We start from the raw sequence: 21,116 nt of genomic DNA, 5'->3' as shown, positions 1-21,116 counted from the left end.
AATGTTCCAAATCCAATTAAGGAGACCTGGGAGGAACCTCAGAGGAGCCGATGCAATTGTTTGATGGCAACTTAGAGAAGCAACAGCATCGCTGTCTGTCTGAAGGAAAATGCCAATTTGAGGAGGGTGTTCTGTGGGCGTTAGGAGGGTGTTCTGCAGGCTTTAGAGAGGGGGGAATCCAGAGAGAGCATGCTTGGTGCTGGATCTCCAATTGTTCAGAAGAGTTGGTGTCCTGTCCCAAAAATGTCACTGCCCAGGACATGGGACAGATGTGTCCCCAAGTGGTGAGGATGTCTCTGATCATCATGGCTAGACTACAGCAGTCATTAGGATCATCCAACACCCTGCCCTGGCCTTGTTTTATTGTTTTATTTATTTTTATTTGAGACAGAGACTTGCTCTGTTGCCCAGGCTGGAGTGCAGTGGCGCAAGCTCAGCTCACTGCAACCTCCACCTCTCAGGTTCGAGTGATTCTCCTGTCTCAGCCTCCTGAATAGCTGGGATTACAGGTGAGTGCCACCATGCCTGGCTAATTTTTGTATTTTTAGTAGAGATGGGGTTTCACCATGTTAGCTAGGCTGGTCTTGAACTCCTGACCTCAGGTGATCCGTCCACCTTGGCCTCCCAAAGTGCTGGGATTACAGGCATAAGCCACTGTGCCTGGCCTATTTTTTTTAATTAAGAGACAGTCTTGCTCTGTCATCCAGGCTTTAGTGCAGAGATGCCGTCATAGCTCACTACAGCCTCAAACTTTCAGACTCAAACGGTCCTCTCACCTTAGCCTCCTGAGTAGCTGGGACAATAGGCACGCGCCACCATGCCTTGTTAATTTTTAAATATTTTGTAGAGACAGGCCAGGCTCGGTGGCTCATGCCTATAATCCCAACACTTTGAGAGGCCAAGGAGGGTGGATCATTTAAAGTCAGAAGTTTGAGACCAATCTGGCCAACATGGTGAAATCCCATCTCTACTAAAAATACAAAAATTAGCCGGGTGTGGTGGTGGGCGCCTGTAATCTCAGCTCCTCAGAAGGCTGAGGCAAGAGAATGGCTTGAACCTGGGAGGCAGAGGTTGCAGTGACCCTAGATTTCGCCACTGCACTCCAGCCTGGGTAACAGAGCGAGACCGTGTCTCAAAAAAGAAAAAAAGTATGTTGTAGAGACAGGGTCTTATTATGTGGCCCAGGCTGGTCTTGAACTCCTGGGCTCAAGTGATCCTCCCGCCTCAACCTCCTGAGTAGCTGGAATTACAGGCACAAGTCACTGCCACCTGGTTTGTTTATGCTATTAATCTCATTTATTCCAGGAACCCCATGGCATGTCTTACTGTGATCATTTTACAGATGAAGAACAGAGGTTCAGAGAGGCTAAGTAACCTATGCAGAGGTCACCCAGTTAGTGAGTGGTGGAGCTGCGTTAAGCTCTCCTTGCCCTGAATCCCTGTCTTGGAAAGGCAGAGGGACCCAAGGTGGAGAGGATGCACCTTCTGTCTGAGAACAGGGGCTTCTGGAGGGAGGTTGGGCAGGACATAGAGGTGCTCGTGGAGGGCTCTGCCCCTCGCCTGTGCCCAGCATTTGCCGGTGAGAGACAGACTTGGCAGCTGTGGTCCTCAGATGAGGACTAAATGATAAGAAATGGAGGGAAATTCCAGTCTTGATCCTTTGATGACGCAGGAGCTGGTCTGGTGCCCTGTCTGGGTACACCCTGACAGATCACAGAGATACACCCCCTTCCCCATCTAAACACCAAGGAGGCCGGGCTTGGTGGTTCACACCTGTAATCCCAGCACTTTGGGAGACTGAGGTGGGTGGATCCCCTGAGGTCAGGAGTTTGAGATCAGCCTGGGCAGCATGGCAAAATCTTGTCTCTACTAAAAATACAAAGATTAGTCAGGCATGCTGGCAGAGGCCTGTAGTCCCAGCTACTCAGGAGGCTGAGGCAGGAGAATCACTTGAACCCGGGAGGTGGAGGTTGCCTTGAGCCGAGATCGCACCACTGCACTCCAGCCTGGGCAACACAGCGAGATCCTATCTCAAAAAATAGACAAACATAAAAAAAAAAACCCACCAAAGAGGAGGGCCTTCCCCGGCCAAGTGCAGGACCCCTACAGGAGACACCAGGGGCTCTCTCGACAGGCTCTCCCATGGGTGGAGACACCCGCGCGTGTCTTCCTGAGGGGAGGAGGATCTGCATCCTGCCGCCTGTTGCTGATATTCAAGCGTCTCCATTCTTTTCTCCAGGGATCACATGGCAGCAAACAGTGGGGGAGAGATCAAAGCCCACGTGGCTGGCCTGGGACAACTTTGTCAGCCTTGGCGAAGGCTGCACATGAGGGCTTCCGGGGAAGCCACACCCCACTTAATCTGGCCAATTTTTGGTTTGTTTTTGTATTGTTTCTTTTTTTTTTTTTTGAGACAGAGTCTCACTCTGCTGCCCAGGCTGGAGTGCAGTGGCGCGATCTCAGTTTGCTGCAACCTCCACCTCCCGGTTCAAGCGATTCTCGAGCCTCAGCCTCCCGAGTAGCAGAGATTATAGGTATGTGCCACTGGGCCTGGCTAATTTTTGCATTTTTAGTAGAAATGGGGTTTCACGGCCGGGCGCGGTGGCTCAAGCCTGTAATCCCAGCACTTTGGGAGGCCGAGGCGGGTGGATCACGAGGTCAGGAGATCGAGACCATCCTGGCTAACATGGTGAAACCCCGTCTCTACTAAAAATACAAAAAACTAGCCGGGCGTGGTGGCGGGCGCCTGTAGTCCCAGCTACTCGGAGGCTGAGGCAGGAGAATGGCGTGAACCTGGGAGGCGGAGCTTGCAGTGAGCCGAGATCGCGCCACTGCACTCCAGCCTGGGTGACACAGCGCGAGACTCCGTCTCAAAAAAAAAAAAAAAAAAAAAAAAAAAGAAATGGGGTTTCACCATGTTGGCCAGGTTGGTCCTGACCTCAGGTGATCCACCCCCTTGTGGCATCCCAAAGTGCTGGGATTACAGCATAAGCCACAGTGCCCAGCCTAATTTTTGTATTTTTAGTAGAGATGACGTTTTGCCATGTTGACCAGGGTGGTCCTGAACTCCTGACCTCAAATGATCCGCCCGCCTCAGCCTCCCAAAGTGCTGGGATTACAAGCGTGGGCCACCGCACCCGACCTCTGTTCACATTTCTGCTGTCTGGAGCTGAGCTTGTAGGGACAGCTCTGCGCACCCCAAAACCCCACTGCTCCAAGACACACTTTCTTCTGAAGACCAGTTCTGCAGGTGGAGGGCAGGGGGTGCCAGGTCCGGGAGCCTCGGGCCAGCTTGAACCCACACCCACTCTCCTTCCACCTCACCTGCCTGGTCCTACGCTGCCCCTGTGTCTCTGTGAACTCCCTGTTTTCCTGCCAGAAAGAAATCTTAGCTGAGGGGAAACTGTACCTCTGGGCAGAGATATATTTTGTGGGATGGAATGAGGTCACACGTGAAGTTGGTGGGCAGGGAGATAGAGAAAAACACTGGGAAGATGAAGTGGGGTGTGGCATTCCTGAAAAGTCTCTTGTGCAGACCCCCAGGGTGTGGTGAAGTTAACTGGTGACCTTGTTGCATAATCTCTCTAGCCTCACCTTCCTCATGGTTTTTTTGTTTGTTTGTTTTTGAGATGGAGTCTCGGAGTCTTGCTCTGTCACCAGGCTGGAGTGCAGTGGTGCGATCTCAGTTCACTGCAACCTCCACCTCCCGGGTTCAAGCAATTCTCCTGCCTCAGCCTCCCGAGTAGCTGGGATTACAAGCATCTGCCACCACGTCTGGCTAATTTTTTTGGTATTTTTAGTAGAGACAGGATTTCACCATACTGGCTAGGCTGGTATTGAACTCCTGACCTTGTGATCCTCCCACCTTGGCCTCCTAAAGTGCTGGGTTTACAGGCGTGAACCACCGCACCCTGCCTATTTCTTTGTTTTTGAGACAGGGTCTAGCTCTGTAGCCCAGCGTGGAGTGCAGTGGTGTAGTCATGGCTCGCCGCAGCCTCAACCTCCCAGACTCAGATGATCCTCCCAATTCGGCCTCCCAAGTAGCTGAAACTACAGGTACACGCCACAACATCTGGCTAAGTTTCTGTATTTTTTGTGGAGATGGGATTTCGCCGTGTTGCCCAGGCTGGTCTCAAACTCCTGGGCTCAGGCCATACACTGGCTTCTGCCTCCCAAAGTGCTGAGATTATAGGCATGAGCCAACACATCTAGCTACCTTCCTCATCTTTAATACGAGGATGGTCAGGAGCAGTGGCTCACACCTGTAATCCCAGCACTTTCGGAGGCTGAGGCGGGTGGATCACTTGAGGCAAGAGTTCCAGAGCAGCCTGGCCAACATGGTGAAATCCCATCTCTACCAAAAATACAAAAATTAGCCGGGCATGGTGGCACATGCCTATAATCCCAGCTACTTGGAAGGCTGGGGCAGGAGAATCGCTTGAACCCAGGAGATGGAGGTTGCAGTGAGCCGAGATCACACTACTACACTCTAGCCTGGGCGAAAGAGCGAAACGCCATCTCAAAAATAAATAAATAAATAAATAAATAAATAAATAATAAATAAAATGGGGATGGGAGTGATACCCCCCCACATAGAATTGCTGAGAGAACTAAAAGAGAATCCATGTGGTGTGCACAGCAGGCAGAAAGGCGCCTGGCTGGGAGGAAATGTACACTGCATCCCACTATTGTTCCTGCATGCATTCACTCATTCACGCATTCAGCATGCACTATAGTTCAGGCACTATTCCAGACCTATCAGTGAACAAAACACAGTCCCCCGTCCTCATGGGGCTTGCATTCTACAGGGGTTGAAAATCAGTAACAATAAGCAGAATACATAATGAAAGGGTAGAGTATGTTAGAAAGTTAGAGAGATATGGAAAAATAAAAAGCCCAGCAGGGAGGGGTTATTATCTTTCTGTTTGTTTTGTTTCGAGACAGGGTCTCGCTCTGTTGCCCAGGCTGGAGTGCAGTGGTGCAATCTCAGTTTACTGCAACCTCCACCTCCTAGAATCAAGTGATCCTCCTGCTCTCAGCCTCCCAAGTAGCTGGGATTACAAGTGCACACAACCACACCCAGCTAATTTTTAAACTTTTTGTAGAGATGGTGTCTCGCTATACTGCTCAGGTTGGTCTCGAACTCCTGGGTTCAAGTGATCCTCCTTCCTTGGCCTCACAAAGCTCTGGGATGACAGGCATGAGCCCCTGCGCTTGAATAACTTCATTCTTACTCATGCCTCCCTTCCAAGGAAAGGAATAATATAATAAATCTCTTTTGCAGAAGGGCCTCACCCCCTCAATAGAGTTGCTGCCTGCCCTGGAGGGTATATGCGATCTGAATGAAAATGACTAGGTTTTAGCATACATTCACTCACTTGTTATTTCAACCAACAGATATCTCCAAATTACCTGATTATGGAGTGCCCACTATGAATTAGAAGCCCTTGTCCCCCTGAAGGGTTTTGTAGGCAGAGAAAGAGCTGCATGTGATTTAAGTTAGACAGTGAGGCCGGTTGTGGTGGCTCATGCCTGTAATCCCAGCACTCTGGAAGGCTGAGACGGGCGGATCACTAGAGGTCAGGAGTTCGAGACCAGCCTGGCCAACATAGTGAAACCCTGTCTCTACTAAAAATAGAAAAAATAGCTGGGCTTGGTGGTGTAAGCCTGTAATCCCAGCTACTCGGGGGGCTGAGGCAGGAGAATCACTTGGACCCGGGAGACAGAGGTTGCAGTGAGCTGAGATTATACCACTGCATTCCAGCCTGGGTGACAGAGACTCTGTCTCAAAAAAAACAAAAAAAAGTTAGACGGTGATCAGAGCTGACAGGCATGACAGGCAGGCACTGCTGAAGGGGGTGAGGTCTGTGTGTGCGCCTCACTCTGCCGCCTTGTGCCGCCGGCCTCTCTCTAGACTCAGGGGTCTGCTGCACCTTGGCTTGCTTTGGCTGTTTTCTTCTAATAAGTGGATGGACTATCCCTAACCTACGATCACGGGAGGCAACATAGATACGGCTATTTCCAAGTGTGAAGAGATGTTTTCTGAGCTGGTCCCTGAGCAAAAATATCAAGCCCCGAGAGATCCATTCCCCAGCCCCCAGGAGCAGGGAGGGACGCTGTGGCCATCTGCCCAGCCATGTACCCAGCCTGCGCCATCTCCCTCCTTCTCCTCTTCTCCGGTCTGGGCTTCGTTGTTGTCCTTGGGAGGCCAACCTAACCCACCGAAACAGTGAAGAGGAGGGAGGAGCAGAGTCTCTTGTTGCAGATACTGCTGCTCACCAAGGCTGTGGGGAGCAAAAGTGACCCCTGCATTTCTGGGGCTGTGACTGCACCAGTGCAAAGGAGGAGAGATCAGGTCTGAGGGAGGAGGCTTGGCCACATGGCTAAGAACCCGAGGCCCGTGTGTGTCCGACCGCAGAGGCAGATGCTCCGCCTTGGGGTTAGGAGCTGGGAACAGGCCGTTCTCCCTACAGTCACTGCTCACATGGACCACAGTGATCTCTCCTGCCACCGGCCCCCTCAGCTGCTGACTCATGCTCCCCAGGGTTGGCAGAGGCGCCGGTCCAACTGGCTGAGTCATCAGAGGATGAATTGCAGAATTCTTATTCAGGCTGTCACCGGCAGCCGAGGGCCCTGCTCCCCCGCCAAGTCATTCAAAGCATTCCCTCCCCCCTTGTCATTGCGTCTCTGTCTCAGTCTCTGTCTTGGGGGCCTTGAACAGGATGCCAGCAGGGTGCTTTTGACTTAGGTCAAAATTCCAGACCTCTCCTAATAGGGACAGGGGCCTGGTTTATTAGCACGGGGCAGCATCTCAGATCTTTTTTGTTTGTTTATTTGAGACAGAGTTTCGCTGTTGTTACCCATGCTGGAGTGCAATGGTGCGATCTCGACTCACTGCAACCTCTGCCTCCCGGGTTCAAGTGATTCTTCTGCCTCAGCCTCCCGAGTAGCTGGGATTACAGGCATGCGACACCACACCTGGCTAATTTTGTATTTTTAGTAGAGACGGGGTTTCACTACGTTGCTCAGGCTGGTCTTGAACTCCCAACCTCAGGTGATCCACCCGCTTCAGCCTCCCAAAGTGCTGGGATTACAGGCATGAGCCACTGTGCCCGGCTTAGCATCTCAGATCTTATTTCATTCACTCACTCATCTTATAAATGAGAAAACAGAGATACAGATAGGCTCGAGTGACTCGGCCAGGATTCGAGCTGCTTGAGAAGGCAGAGAACTGGGCATCGGATGCTAAGAAGGGCAGCTTTGGAGTCAGACAATTCTCAGTCTAAATCGAAATCGACTTATCCTAAGCAAGCCTCACCAAGCCTCGGTTGGTTTTCTCATCTGTAACAGAATGTGAAGGCTTCCGGGAGTTAATGGATAGGTAGCAGGCGGCGGCAAGATCTCAGCCACTGCTATTGGATCTCCTGTATTTGATGGGGAGGCCAGAGGCTGAGATCATTCCTCTTCCTCTTTGGGAAAACTTGGAGGGGAGAGGAAGAAGCCTTTTTTGGGGGCTCTTGGATACCAGGTTAGGGGAGTGGGTTTGGCCAGTAGGCAGATGTTCCTAGAAACCCCGCCCCTGCAGGGAGGACCCCAAATGCCATAGGCTGGAAAGTACCCACAGATGCAGCCAGATGCGACAGCTCAGGCCTGTAATCCCAGTGCTTTGAGAGGCCGAGGTGGGCGGATCGCTTGAGCCCAGGAGTTTGAGAGCAGCCTGACCAACATGACGAAACCCCATCTCTACAAAAAAATACAAAAATTAGCTGGGTGTGGTGGCAGGCGCCTGTAATCCCAGCTACTCGGGGGACTGAGGCAGGAGAATCACTTGAACCTGGGAGGCAGAGGCTGCGGTGAGCCGAGATCGCACCACTGCCCTCCAGCCTGGGTGACAAAGTGAGACCCTGTCTCAAAAAACAAAATAAAAAAAGTGGGCCAGGCGCGGTGGCTCATGCCTGTAATCCCAGCACTTTGGGAGGCCAAGGCGGGCAGATCACAAGGTCAGGAGTTCAAGACCAGCCTGACTAATATGGTGAAACCTTGTCTCTACTAAAAATACCAAAATTAGCAGGGCGTGGTGGTGGGTGCCTGTAATCCCAGCTACTCGGGAGACTGAGGCAGGAGAATTGCTTGAACCCAGGAGGCGGAGGTTGCAGTGAACTGAGATTGCGCCATTGCACTCCAGCCTGGATGACAGAGACTCCATCTCAAAAAAAAAAAAAAAATCAATTAAAAAAATAAAAAAGGGAAGGTATCCACAGATGCTTGTTTGGCTCCCCCAAACCAAAAAACAGACAAAGCCCCATGTGGTGGGCACAGCCACCATGACCCGGGTCCCTCATGCACATCCTGCACATCACACCTGCATGTGCCCAGGCGGAGCCCTGCACGGGTCAGCACGGGCCAGATCACCTGCTGGTTCCCACCCAGGTTGGCATGATTCTGCAATGTCCCCAAGGAATCTGTGTGGCCACCCTGGGAGCTACCTTCCACTGGGTGGCGTTGATGACCTGATTTCCTTCACTATCTGGGCCTGGGTGTTAAAGGCTCCCCGTATCCAGCCGGGCGCGGTGGCTCACACCTGAAATCCCAGCACTTTGGGAGGCTGAGGCGGGCAGATCACCTGAGGTCAGGAGTTCGAGACCAGCCCGGGCAACATGGTGAAACCCCGTCTCTACCAAAAATACAAAAATTACTGGGCGTGTTGGCACACACCTATAATCACAGCTACTTGAGAGGTTGAGGCAGGCGAATCGCTTGAACCTGGGAGGTGGAGGTTGTAGTGAGCCCAGATCGCGCCAATGCACTTCAGCCTGGCCAACAAGAGCGAAACTGTCTCAAAAAAAAGTTTTCCTGTATCCATAAACCCTTCTGAGAAACGGTTGCAATTTTTCAAAAGAACTTTATTAAGAAACAGAGGAAAGATACAAAATTCCCATCTGAGAAAGTTTCCCATTTTTTCAAAAGAACTTTATTAAGAAACACAGGAAAGATACAAAATCCATAACCAAAGGAATTGAAGAGTTTATAGCACACTGGGTTTACCCCATGGCAATGTAGAGAAATGGGCTGGGCTGGTGCTCCGTCACTAGGCACCGAAGCCCTGATTCCTCATCTTCAACCCAGTATCTCTTGGTTGCTAAGCCAACCAGTTCCAACTTTCTCTGGAGACAAGTCAGGTTGCCCACCCAAATCTCCTTCCTAATCTCTTTATACACAGGCCCTCTTCTATCTGGTCCCTAATATTTCTCACCCAGCACCTCAGGTGAGATCGTGTCTGATGTCGCTGTACTTTGTACACTGCTCCAATCACAGGAGTCTGCCGTTTCTAGAAAATCTATTTTGGCTCCTGTCCTGATCCATTTCATAAACTGCATTCACAATCCAGTTGGGTAGTCTAATTTCGCTTCTTCCTGTCAAGTTACCTACTTTCCCAAGTCTGCATCTGAACTTGGTCTTTCTCCCGCTAATAACGTCTCCCCGGGTACTCTGTCTGGCAGTTCTTTACCCCAGCTCATCCAAGACTTTCTCCCCAGTACAGAAGTCTGCACCCCTTTCCAGTCTCCCACTTAATTTATGGGATAGCCCTAGTTCTCTGCTTACCTTTCAAGGAGAGATAATCGGAGACCTTGATGTTGGCACTTAACTGTCCAACCCTGCCCAGCTCAGGTCACCAACCTCATCAATTTCCTTGCAAAACTTTTGACTTCTGCCTTGGACTTTCGCCCCTTAGAATTTTATGCAGATTTAGAATATGGCATTGCTTTATAGATACCGTAATAATAAGGCTATAAGAGAAGGAGAGTTACTCCCTTTCTAAATGATGTTTTCTCTAGACTCTCAAAAGATTGGGCTACTCTTTCCATTTTTCACTTTTCCTAAATGTCTACGGTTATGGGTCCTTAACTAATACGGTCTGATTCTTAGCTGGCTTTTAGGAATGGCATTACATTTCAGCAAGCTGGTTGTTGGTCCCTTCTATTCCTGAAGTCACTGTTGTGACTTCAGATATGGTTTCTTCAAGTAACTGCTGGAAAGCAAAACAAAATGGTCTCCTCTAAAGGCGAAGCTGATTTGCAGGAAGCTCTACTCCAGTGTTCCAGAGCTTTCACCACACAACGCATGTACCTAACATCCTCATACACGCTTATGCTGATGGAGGGGTACCAGGTGGGTACAAGTCAGTCGAACCTTTTCCTAACTGATACCTTGGATTTGAGCTTTATGGTGTCCAAAATACTTCTCTACATTTCTCATGCAGTCCTCACAGCAGCTCTGTGAAGTGGGCATGTGGATGTCATCATCCCAATGTTACTGATGTACAAACTGAGGCTCAGAGAGGTTAAGGAACTAGACCAAGATCACACAGCTGTTTAGTGCAGAGCCAGCATTCAACTCAGGTCTCTGCTCCCTCATTCTCTTCCCATTTCTTGGCACCAAGAATATGAAAGAGGTTTTCTACTTCCCTCCTCTCCACCCAAACAGGATTTTCTTTTCACTGGTCCATCCATGCACAACCTAGTCAGTTCCGAACAGGAAAAGGAACAATCTATCAAGTTAATTGTCACAATCCCAGGTGTGGTGCAGTGGGCTGGGGTGAAACATTTTGCTGTATCTTTCATGATGTTCCTGATTTCTCTCTTTCTCTCTCTCTCTCTTTTTTTTCTCTTTTTGAGACAGGGTCTTACTCTGTTGCCCAGCCTGGAGTGCAGTGGTACGATCTCAGCTCACTGCAACCTCTGCCTCCTGGGTTCAAGCGATTCTCCCACCTCAGCCTCCCGAGTAGCTGGGATTACAGGCATGCACCACCACACCTGGCTAATATTTGTATTTTTAGTAGAGATGGGGTTTCACCATTTTGGCCAGGCTGATCTTGAACTCCTGACCTCAGGTCGTCCACCCACCTCAGCCTCCCTAAGTGCTGGGATTACAAGCGTGTTCCTGGTCTCTTTGCATCTGCGATATAACTAGGAACTCTGCTTTAGTCCTAAGCAGGGCTTTCTATCAGGTCCCCAGGCCACCCAATTACAGTGTTGGAGATTTTACCTCCAGATTATGCTCAAGGCAGCACTTCCCATCCATGTTTCTCATTTTTCCAGTGTCCTCTGCTGCTCCCACCCCCTCACCTCTTTACGAAGAAAACTTAGTATTTCCCTCCATCTTACAATGCCCTGTGGATTCTTACAGCTTCCTCAGAAGCCACTTCGCGTCCCCATCTCTAGGGCACCTGTGGGACTATCTTCTTGCAGCCAGGTGACGCTTCATTTCTGAAGGTCTCTATTCCTGTTGTGCCCCCTGGGTGGGCCACGTGGCTAGAATCATTTCACCAGGCAGGACCGCTGCCCATGGCTCCCATGCAACTCCGGAGAGCTGCTGTTTCCACCCCAAGGTGTGCGATCCCCTACAGTACACAGTTCCCGGTTACCCCCTCCACATGCACAGAAGCGGGACATCTCGACCTCATCTCTCCCTCTCTTTTTTTTTTTTTTTCCCGTTAGGAAATCAGGTTTCGCTCTGTGACTCAGGTTGGAGTGCAGTGGCACAATCGGAGCTCACTGCAGCCTTGAACTCCTGGGCTTGAGCAATTTCCCACCTCAGCCTCCCGAGCAGTTGGGACTACGGGTGCATGCCACTACCTCTGGCTAATTTAAAAATTTTTTTTGTAGAGATGGGGTCTTGCTGTTGCCCAGCCTGGTCTTGAACTCCTGACCTCAAGCCATCCTCCAGCCTTGGCCACGCAAAGTGCTGAGATAAGAGGAGAGACTACTGCGCCTGGCCCAGTCTTATCTTTGTTGTTTTTTTTTTTTGACGCGGAGCCCAGCCTTGGGAGGCAGATGCTGAACCATGTCCACAGTGCCCCCTACTGGAGATTCCCCACAAGCCGAGGTTTTGGAGGTGGGAAAGCTTTGGAAAGAGTTGTACCATTGTCTCATCCCTTTCTAGATATTAATTCACTTCACAGACATTCACTGAGCACCTACTATGAGCTATGAGCTATCACAGTGCTGGCTCTGCAGACAGAGCTGCAATGAAGACAGACGCCGTTCCCTGCGCCCCCCTCTCCCCGACACCCCCACATGTAGCTAATCCCTATTCTAGTTGGTCTCCTAGAAATTCCACTTGGTTTCCAGTTGGTCTGAGTTATTTGGTGAACTCAATAAAACTTCCAGACACTCTAAGATAATTCGATCACCTGGCAGGGGGGACCTGACCTTTGCAAACCTTCCCAGAGCGGTTCCTTGGTCTGCCACCTTGCCCCAATGGCCCTGCCTCCTGGCTGAGAACCAGCCAGCTGGGATCCTCCTCCCTGGCTCCTGCCCCTTCTCTCATAGGACAATCTCATTTGTTCTGACACCTTCATTCTCAAACCCAGTAGTTATTGAGTATCACTTATAAACGTGTATTTCCTTGAAGCAAATATTCAAGCATGTATGTTATGTAATGGATAATAAAAACTGAAGTAGAAAGCTACACGTATGGATAATAGCACAAAATAACGAAAAACAAAACAAAAAACCCCAATCTCCCATATCAATGACTATTTACAAATTTCAAACCTATTTCTACTCAGTAATTATTCAGATGGATGTTTCCTTCGTTACTATCACTTTGATCATAATTCCTGATTCTCCGTTTTTGAGGATTATGACTGTATCACATAACTATTTCTTCTCAATAGTTTTCATAGTTGTCATACATAAAGGCTCATTCCTCTAATAAACCACAATCTAGTTAGCTGTCACCCCGCAGCTGAACAGTTTCCAGTTCTTGACTGTAATATAGAGAGCAGCCTCAAATGTCTGTATGCAAATAGTTTTTCTCTTACATTACTTTCCCGGAATGTATTCCCCAAAGTGAGACAACCTATTCTTATAATCATTTTTGTCATTCTTGCAAAGTCTTGCCAAATTATTCTCCAGGAAGCATCATTTTTATAGTGCCAGGAGTCTATTTCTCCACAAAATATTTTTAACATTTATTTTTGACCAATGCAAGTGCATTTAATTATTAATTTTTTATTTTTTTGAGATGGAGTCTCACTGTGACACCCAGGCTGGAGTGCAACAGCGCGATCTTGGCTCACTGCAACCTCTGCCTCCCGAGTTCAAGCGATTCTCCTGCCTCAGCCTCCCCAGTAGCTGGGACTACAGGCATATGCCACCACGCCTGGCTAATTTTTGTATTTTTAGTAGAGACGGGGTTTCACCGTAGTGGCCAGGCTGGTCTCGAACTCCCGACCTCAGGTGATCCACCCACCTCAGCCTCCCAAAGTGCTGGGATTACAGGCGTGAGCCACTGCGTCAGGCCTTTTTTTTTCCTTTTTAAAATTATTATTATTTTTCATTTTACTAATCCTTGCCTGCATACATTTCCTCCAGGGTGCAGAGCTTATGTCGTTCTTTGACCAAATACTGTTCTAGTCACCGCATGTATTACAGACCAAGCTTATCCTCGTCAAATCAAATCTACACGGTTTTCCCAGCTTCTTGGTTTTCTTTCTCTCTTTCTCTCTCTCTCTTTCTTCTTCTTCTTTTTTTTTTTTTTTTTTTTTTTTTTGAGACGGAGTTTCATTCTTGTTACCCAGGCTGGAGTGCAATGGTGCGATCTCAGCTCACTGCAACCTCTGCTTCCTAGGTTCAAATGATTCTCCTGCCTCAGCCTCCCAAGTAGCTGGGATTACAGGCACCCGCTCCCACGCCTAGCTAATTTTTGTATTTTTAGTAGAGATGGGGTTTCTCCACGTTGGCCAGGCTGGTCTCGAACTCCTGACCTTGGGTGATCCACCCACCCCAGCCTCCCAGAGTGCTGGGATTACAGGCATGAGCCACTGCACCTGGCCCTTGGTTTTCTTATAATTTCATTATTCTTTGCTGTGCCTACCTTTGTAATTTTTAGATAATTGAATGTGTCCGCCCGGACTTTGATGATGTCCCCCACTGTTTCAATAAACAAGAAATGGTTCTCCCAGAAAGGGATTTTGTTTTCCCTCTACCTATGCCCTGCGCGTTCCATCTGGACTTGTCCAAAATCCCTCTGCTTCCCACGGATGCCTCACTGTCCATAGTCCCCACATTAAGACCCCCTTCTGCCATCTCTCAGCACCCCCTGGCTAAAAACGTTCTCCAAGCCTACTTGCCTCCTCAATTCCACCACTGCCACCACTCATGAAAAGGTATGGTGGTCACAGCCCACCTCCGACAGGTTCCTCCCTTCTGGTTTGATGCCTCTATCCATCGCAGCCCTACTGCACCTTCCAGGTTTTCTTGGCACCCCCAAGTTCCCCTTGGCCTGCAGGGTTTAGCTGTTTCCCCAGCAATAGCGGCCCATAGAGGACAACTTCCTTCACCCCCTAGTTCAGCCGAGTGAAGGCCAACACATCTCAAAAGGAATTTTGCTGGAAAATGAGGAGAAGGCAACACACAGACTCCGGGAAAAGGAAAGGCACCGAAACAGAAGCATTGGAGCCTAGAGATTTTTCTATCCTATGTACCTCTTCCCTCGGACTGGCTCCGCGGCTGCGTGGAGGGCTCCCCTGCTCTGATACTCAGAACTTGTTTTTTATTTTTTTTCATTTTTTTTCACACTTGATCTTAGCTGAGAAGTGATGGATAACCTGCTTTTTCTGTGTGTGTGTGTGTGTGTGTGTTTGAGACAGGGTCTGGAATGCAGCGGTGTGATCATAACTTACTGCAGCCTCAAACTCCTGGGCTCAAGGGATCCTCCCACCTCAGCCTCCTGAGTAACTAGGTTGACAGGCATATGCTACTACACGCAGCTAATTTTTAATCTTTTGTAGAGATGGGGTCTCACTATGTTGCCCAGGCTGGTCTCAAACTCCTGGCCTCAAGCAATCCTGCTGCCACAGCCTCCCAAAGTGCTAGGATTATAGGCATGAGCCACTGCGCCTGGCAGAGTCTGTTTTTTTTTTTTTTTAATTTTTTAATATTTAATCTTAGCCAAAGGCTGAGAAGCGATGGAGAACGTGGATTTTTGGACATTAATTCTGCTGGGTTTGGTTTTCCAGTAGCCTATTCTCTTCGCAGCCTTTCAGCTTAACACCTCTTTGGCCCCAGCTGCTGTCTGCACTTGCAGCCCTCCTGTAAGCCCACCCTGTACTGCCACTGGTGGATGCCGTGGTTACAGGAGCTTCCTGCCTGTGGCTGGCAGAAGAGGCCATTTACTGTCCATTTGAAATCTCAGGCCTCCTCTGACTCTGTAGGACCCTGTGCCAGTCCGAGGGGGGCCAAGGTCTCAGCTCTGTTCCACAATGCACATGCCTGACCCACCCTGGGCCCTTATTTGCCCCAAGACTCTCCCTCAGCTACTCTATCAGGAATGGTTTTGAAGAATGCAAATCAGGACAGGCTCACAAACCTCAGAAACCTAAACTATATAGCAGCGGTGGTGGTGGCAGCAGCCACCCACAAAAAGCGAGAGGCAGGTGAACCCCCAGCATCCCCCACCACCCACCACCACCTCCTCTGCTTCTTAGAGTTACGGTCACGCCACCACCCTTGGTCCCTATTCTCACACACTAGAAGACGGGTTAGCAGCTTGGCACTCCATGTTGCGAAGTTGCCAACCCCTGCCCTTCAGGAAAATGTCCTCGGCCGCCACCTCCCACAGACAGCTCTGCCTCCTTCCTGCCCTCTCCCTCCCCACTCCCTCCCACCCTAGTCATAGCCCCTTTAACTGTCCGGAGAACGGACCCGAAAGACATGGATGGTCCCGTTACTGAGGGACACAACCAGGTACCTGCCATCCACCATGGTGGTAACCCGGGGCTTTTCCAGGCCGTGGTAGGCTGTTAGGAAGTCTCCAAGGAGGGACCCCTTCGGGTCCAGGATCACCACCTTGTTGACTTCTCGAAGGGTCAGGAAGATGTAGCCCTTCTTATCCACAGACACAGAGCCCGGCTGGCAGCCATGCAGGCCTGGCCCCTTGTACTCCCCAACCACCTGGCCCAGCCCATCACAGATTACCACACTATTCTGCTGCCAATCCGACCCCACGAAATGCCCCTGGGGGCTGGTGGTCAGAAACACCAGTGCCCGCAGGCCCCGGCTGGCCTTGCCTCCAGGAATGAACCGGGTGGCCAGGCTGCCTTCCATATTGTACACCTCCACGTGGCCCGCCACGCTGACAGCCACACGGTCCCCGCTTGGCAGTGCCGCCACCGCGTGGCTGGCCTGGGAGAGGCTCAGGGCCCGGCGCCACTGCACCTCGCCATCGGGGCTGATGAGATAGAGCCGTGCACCAGCGGAGAAGGCCACGGCGCTCTGCAGGGCAGCCACGCTGCAAGGGGAGCAGCCCTCAGGGACCGGCACGGTGCCCTTGTAGTCGCCGTTGAGGGAGAAGCATTTCAGCGCCCGATTCTGCTCATCCGCCACCAGGATCTCCCGGGGGCCGAAGGGACACAGTCCAGTGATCCGGGGGGACCGCTTGTCCCCAGGCATCCGCGTGGGGAAACTGCAGGAAAAGATGGGTCTGGGGAGGAGGCCAGAGCCGTCCAGGTTCGGGCCCAGTGCTGGGCTGGGCTCTCGGGAAATTGACTTGAGCCTGCCTTTGAACTTTTTCTTCTTGTTTGGTCTGCCACCCCTGTGGGGCTGGGGTCCTCCATCCTCGTGGGGTATCTGGGCCCTGTCCTCCTCCAAGGTCTGGACTCCGTCTTCTCGGGTTGTCTGGGCTTTTTCCTCTTTGGGGGTCTGGGCTCCATCTCTGGCCTGGGGTTGGACCCCACCCTGTCTCTCCGTCTTCGGTGCATCCTCTCTCCTGCTCTGGCTCTCCTCACCTCCCTGGGTACCAGCTCCGTCTTTCCCACCATCCTTCTGGGGCTGCTGCTCCTCAAAGGACAGCTGAAGCAGGTGGCAGTTCTTGTCCAGCAGCCCAGGATGGAGCTCCAGCTGCGGGAGCAGGCAGGGGGCCGGCCCCGGTGCCCAGGGGCAGCCCTGCAGCTGCCGGAGCCGCTGCGCAATTGCCCCTTCCAGGGAGAGAATCTCAGCCTCTCGCCCCAGGCTGAGTACCCGGCGGGCGAAGGCGGCTGCCGCCCTGGCCACCTGCTCACGGCCCTCGAGCTCTGCCAGCCTCCCCCGAGCAGCCTCTTCAGCAGCCTCCACGTGGGCTCGTAGCTGCCCCAGCACCTCCTGCTTCTGGGCCAGCAGGGCCCGGAGGACGCCCTCAGCCGCCTCCTCTACCTGTGTCCCCACCCGGGCCGCCTGCTCCCGCAGCCGGGCCAGCGCCTCCTTCTCCACCCTCCGCGCCGCCTCCAGCTCCACCAGGTTACTGTCCACACCGGCCAGCAGCTCCTCCAGGCCCGGCCTCCGGGCACGCACAGCCTCAGCCAGAGGTAGGCAGGGGTGGTCCAGGTGGGGGTCTAGGCGGCACTCTCTGCACAGCAACTGTGAGCAGGGCTGGCACAGGAAGCGCAGTGCCTCCCCGGGGTGCTGGGGACACTGGGTGGCCTGGCGCTCCCGGGCCTCCTCATCATACCATCCCGCCCTGTAGCCCACCAGGTCCACCACGCGGTGGGTGTGGGTCTGGCGGGTGCAGCGGTGCCCGTCGGCACAGGCCTGGCACAAGTCATCGGCACAGTCCAGGCACCGGGCCGTGGCCGGCCCCCCGGCGCTGGTGCCACCCACCAGGGGACACAGGGCACAGGCTGGCTTCCCGGCACGCAGGTCTCCACAGGCTCGAGCCTTCACCAGGTCCAGCAGCCCATTGACGAAGAAGTTGGTCTTGAAGGCGGCCACACCCTCAGGTGGCACGGGCACGGTTTCGCGACATTCAGGGCAGCGGATGCGGCTGCCATCGGCCAGCTGGCCCAGGCAGTCCTGGCAGTAGGTATGCAGGCAGGGCAGTGTCTTGGGTGCCTGCAGCTGCTCCAGGCAGATTTTACAGGCCAGAAAGTCGCTGCTCAAGGCCTCTAGGAGGGAGGGCGAGGACCCGTGGGAAACCATGCTGCAGGTAGAGGCATCAGGATCAGAGTTGAGAACGCACCTTCACCAGCTCACCATCTAGCTTCTACCCCGACCCCCCACCGTCCTCAAGCCCCACGGGATCCCCAGGGCTAGGGGCTGACCCAATGGCCGGGAAGGAACCTAAGGTCTCACCTGAATGGCCAGGAACTTCCTTCTAGTCTTCTGAGGACTTGGGCCACTTGCTCTTGAGCGAAGGAACTGCCCTCCTCCCTCTTCTCCTCTTCCTCCACTTCCGTGTGTACATCCAGCAAACGTAAAAATGTCAATGCTACTTGTTGGATCAGACCTGCGAGAAATGACAAGACCAGGAGTCCCTGGCCTTAGCTAATGATCGAATCCTCAGCGTCCCCAGTTCACAGGCCTTGTGGCAAACGTGGTGCAAGCCCTCCTGTGTGCACAGGTACCGGGGTCCTGCTGTATGGGGTTCCAGGGTGCGAGGGGCAGGCAGTAAGGACACAGATGGGGATCCCAGTGGGCAGAGATGCCTAGGTCCTGCCAGTTAGGATAGGATCTTGCAGTAGTTTAGGGGGCTTTAGTCCTCCAAGCCCCATACACCTGCCTTCTTTTTATTTTATTTTATTTTACTTTTTAGCAATAGGGTCACCCTCTGTCACCCAGGCTGGAGTGCAGTGGTGCGATCATAGTTCACTGCAGCCTCAAACTCCTAGACTCAAGTCTCTCGAGTAGTTGGGAGTACAGGCATGTGCCACCACACCCAGCCTTTTTTTTTTTTTTGAGACAGAGTCTCACTCTGTTGCCCAGGCTGGAGTGCAGTTGTGCAATCTTGGCTCACTGCAACCTCCACCTGCCAGGTTCAAGTGATTCTCCTGTCTCAGCCTCCCAAGTAGCTGTGATTACAGGTGCGCACCATCATGCCTGGCTAATTTTTGTATGTTTAGTAGAAACAGAGTTTTGCTCTATCGGCCAGGCTGGTCTTGAACTCCTGACCTCAGGTGATCCGCCCTCCTCGGTCTCCCAAAGTGCTGGGATTATAGGCATGAGTCACCATGCCCAGGCACCCAGGCCATTTTTTTAAAATTACCACTTTTTGTAGAGCTGGAGTCTTGCTATGTTGCCCAGGCTGGTCTCCAACTCCTGGCCTCAGGTGATCCTCCCGTCTAGGCCTCCCTAAAGCATTAGGATTATAGGCATGAACTACCGTGCCCACCTGGCCACACACCTGTCTTCTGCTAGACCTGGGGCAGTGTCATGGGTGGTGAAGGCCCCACTTCCTGCATTCAACAGTTTCTAAAGCGGATTCTGGAGCGGGCAGAAAAAAGGCCTAGGGGAAGGGCCGGCCCCCTTCCCGCTGCTGGCTCACCCTCCGATCGACTTGGCCTTGGCTTATCTCCTGGAGTTCTGTTCTTTTAGCTTTTCCTGCTGAACGCATTCCAGAAACCTCTGGAGGGAGGGAGTCCTGAGCTCCTGGCACAGTGGCTGAGACCTACTTGTTGGGCAGACTTGGTGGAATGTCCCCTTTTCTGGGGCCGGGAGGAGACCTCAGAGAGTGGGACGGGGTCTTTCTTGCGGGGACCTGTGGCCACGGAGCGGGAGGGAGGCGGGTGCAGTTTTCCGCCTGCCCTCTCCTCCTGCCTTCCGGGTGCCTCTTCCCCTCCGCGCTCCCCTCCCTTCCTCCTCCTCCTCCCGTGCTCTCTATCCCCTCCCCTCCCCCTACTCCCTCCGCTCAGTCCTTCCTATAGCTGTGCCGCCCCCAACCCCTTACCTAGCCAGAGCGGATCTTGGCCTCTAGGATGGCGAGGGGGCCTGGGGCCTGGAGGCCGCTGTTGCTGGGTGCCTGAAAAAGAAACAAAACTGAAACTAATTGTACTTGTGGTGCAACTTCCGTCCCAGCCGGGGACACACCGACTCGCCTCGCACAGCCTCAGGCCCCGCCTTCCTCCCCACCCGGCCCTGTCCTCTCCCTCGGAGGCCCCCACCCCAGCAGTGGGCAGGATTGGGCTGGAGTCCACCAGCCAGGTCTGTCTGTCAGTCCAGCCTCAGGGCTAAGTGTGTGTATGTCATAAACGGAACTACCTGAGGGCAGGTTCTCTGAGCAGAGGGTGGAGGGTCACAGGGTTTATTTGTGGGAAGAAATGAGGGCTCATCCATGATTCAGAGACCAGGGTAACTAGACAGCAGGGCCCCAGGCAGGGTCTGCAGCTTTGCTAACACCCCTGGCAGGCAGGTGCCTGCAAAGCCTCATTTCATAAACCTTTGCTGAGCTGTAGGAGAGGTTGTGGGGGATCGGATAAGAAGCCTCAAGCTGAGGGAACAGCACAGGCTTCCTGGAGGAGGCATCAGTGAGATGAGTTTAAAGAAGGCAGGAGGATCTCTTGAGCCCAGGAGTTCAAGACCAGCCTGGGCAATATGGTGAGACCCAGTCTCCACAAAAAATTAAAAAACTAGCTGTGCATGGTAGCACATACCTGTAGTCTCAGATACTCAGGAGGCTGAAGCAGGAGGATCACTTGAGCCCAGGAGGTCGAGGCTGCAGTGAGCCATGATGGTGCCACTGCACTCCAGCCTGGAGGACAGAGCAAGACCCTGTCTAAAAAATAAAACAGGCCAGGCGCAGTGGCTCAAGCCTGTAATCCCAGCACTTTGGGAGGCCGAGATGGGCGCATCACGAGGTCAGGAGATCGAGACCATCCTGGCTAATACAGTGAAACCCTGTCTCTACTAAAAAATACAAAAAACTAGCCGGTTGAGGTGGCGGGCGCCTGTAGTCCCAGCTACTCAGGAGTCTGAGGCAGGAGAATGGCGTGAACCCGGGAGGCGGAGCTTGCAGTGAGCTGAGATCGCGCCATTGCACTCCAGCCTGGGCGACGGAGCCAGACTCCCTCTCAAAAAAAAAAAAAAGAAGAACTTGAAAGAATTGCAGTGAGCACCCATATCTCCACAATTTCTGTTCTACAATTATCATTTTAGCATAGTTAATTAATTACATACATATGTATATTTGTTCCTTTTTATCCACATGGCGGAATTTAGGTAGGAAAGTGAACCTGTGAGAGCTCACTCTGGCAGCAGTGGAGAGGACAGAAGGGAGCCTGACCTCAGGGTCTGGGTGAAAGGTCTCCAGGGGCTGAGACATAGATGCCACAGAGGTAGGTGGAAATCCAAAAGAGAGAGGGTCAC

At 52.2% G+C, this 21,116-nt stretch overlaps 1 protein-coding gene across 4 annotated transcripts; it reads right to left on the bottom strand.

Moving 5' to 3' along the window:
• Nucleotides 1-13,337: 13,337 nt before the first annotated feature.
• On the bottom strand, nt 13,338-19,971 carry TRIM56 (tripartite motif containing 56). Of its 4 annotated transcripts, XM_077996501.1 has the most exons (5): nt 19,702-19,971; nt 19,300-19,512; nt 19,021-19,106; nt 18,111-18,264; nt 13,338-17,958 (listed from the first exon to the last, which is right to left on the bottom strand). In XM_077996501.1, the coding sequence occupies exon 5, from the start codon at nt 17,955-17,957 to the stop codon at nt 15,690-15,692; it is 2,268 nt and encodes a 755-aa protein (XP_077852627.1). In that variant the 5' UTR covers nt 17,958; nt 18,111-18,264; nt 19,021-19,106; nt 19,300-19,512; nt 19,702-19,971; the 3' UTR covers nt 13,338-15,689. The 4 variants fall into 4 exon arrangements, with proteins under 4 accessions (XP_077852627.1, XP_077852626.1, XP_014990000.2 ...); XM_077996500.1 differs by lacking the exon at nt 19,300-19,512 and having other exon boundaries at nt 19,702-19,876; XM_015134514.3 differs by lacking the exon at nt 19,021-19,106 and having other exon boundaries at nt 19,702-19,863.
• Nucleotides 19,972-21,116: the final 1,145 nt, after the last annotated feature.

The sequence above is a fragment of the Macaca mulatta genome, chromosome 3, assembly GCF_049350105.2.
Source record: "Macaca mulatta isolate MMU2019108-1 chromosome 3, T2T-MMU8v2.0, whole genome shotgun sequence".
NCBI classification, from domain to species: Eukaryota; Metazoa; Chordata; class Mammalia; order Primates; family Cercopithecidae; genus Macaca; species Macaca mulatta.
Note: the sequence above shows the minus strand (reverse complement) of the source record. Positions and strands in the feature narration are given on the sequence as shown.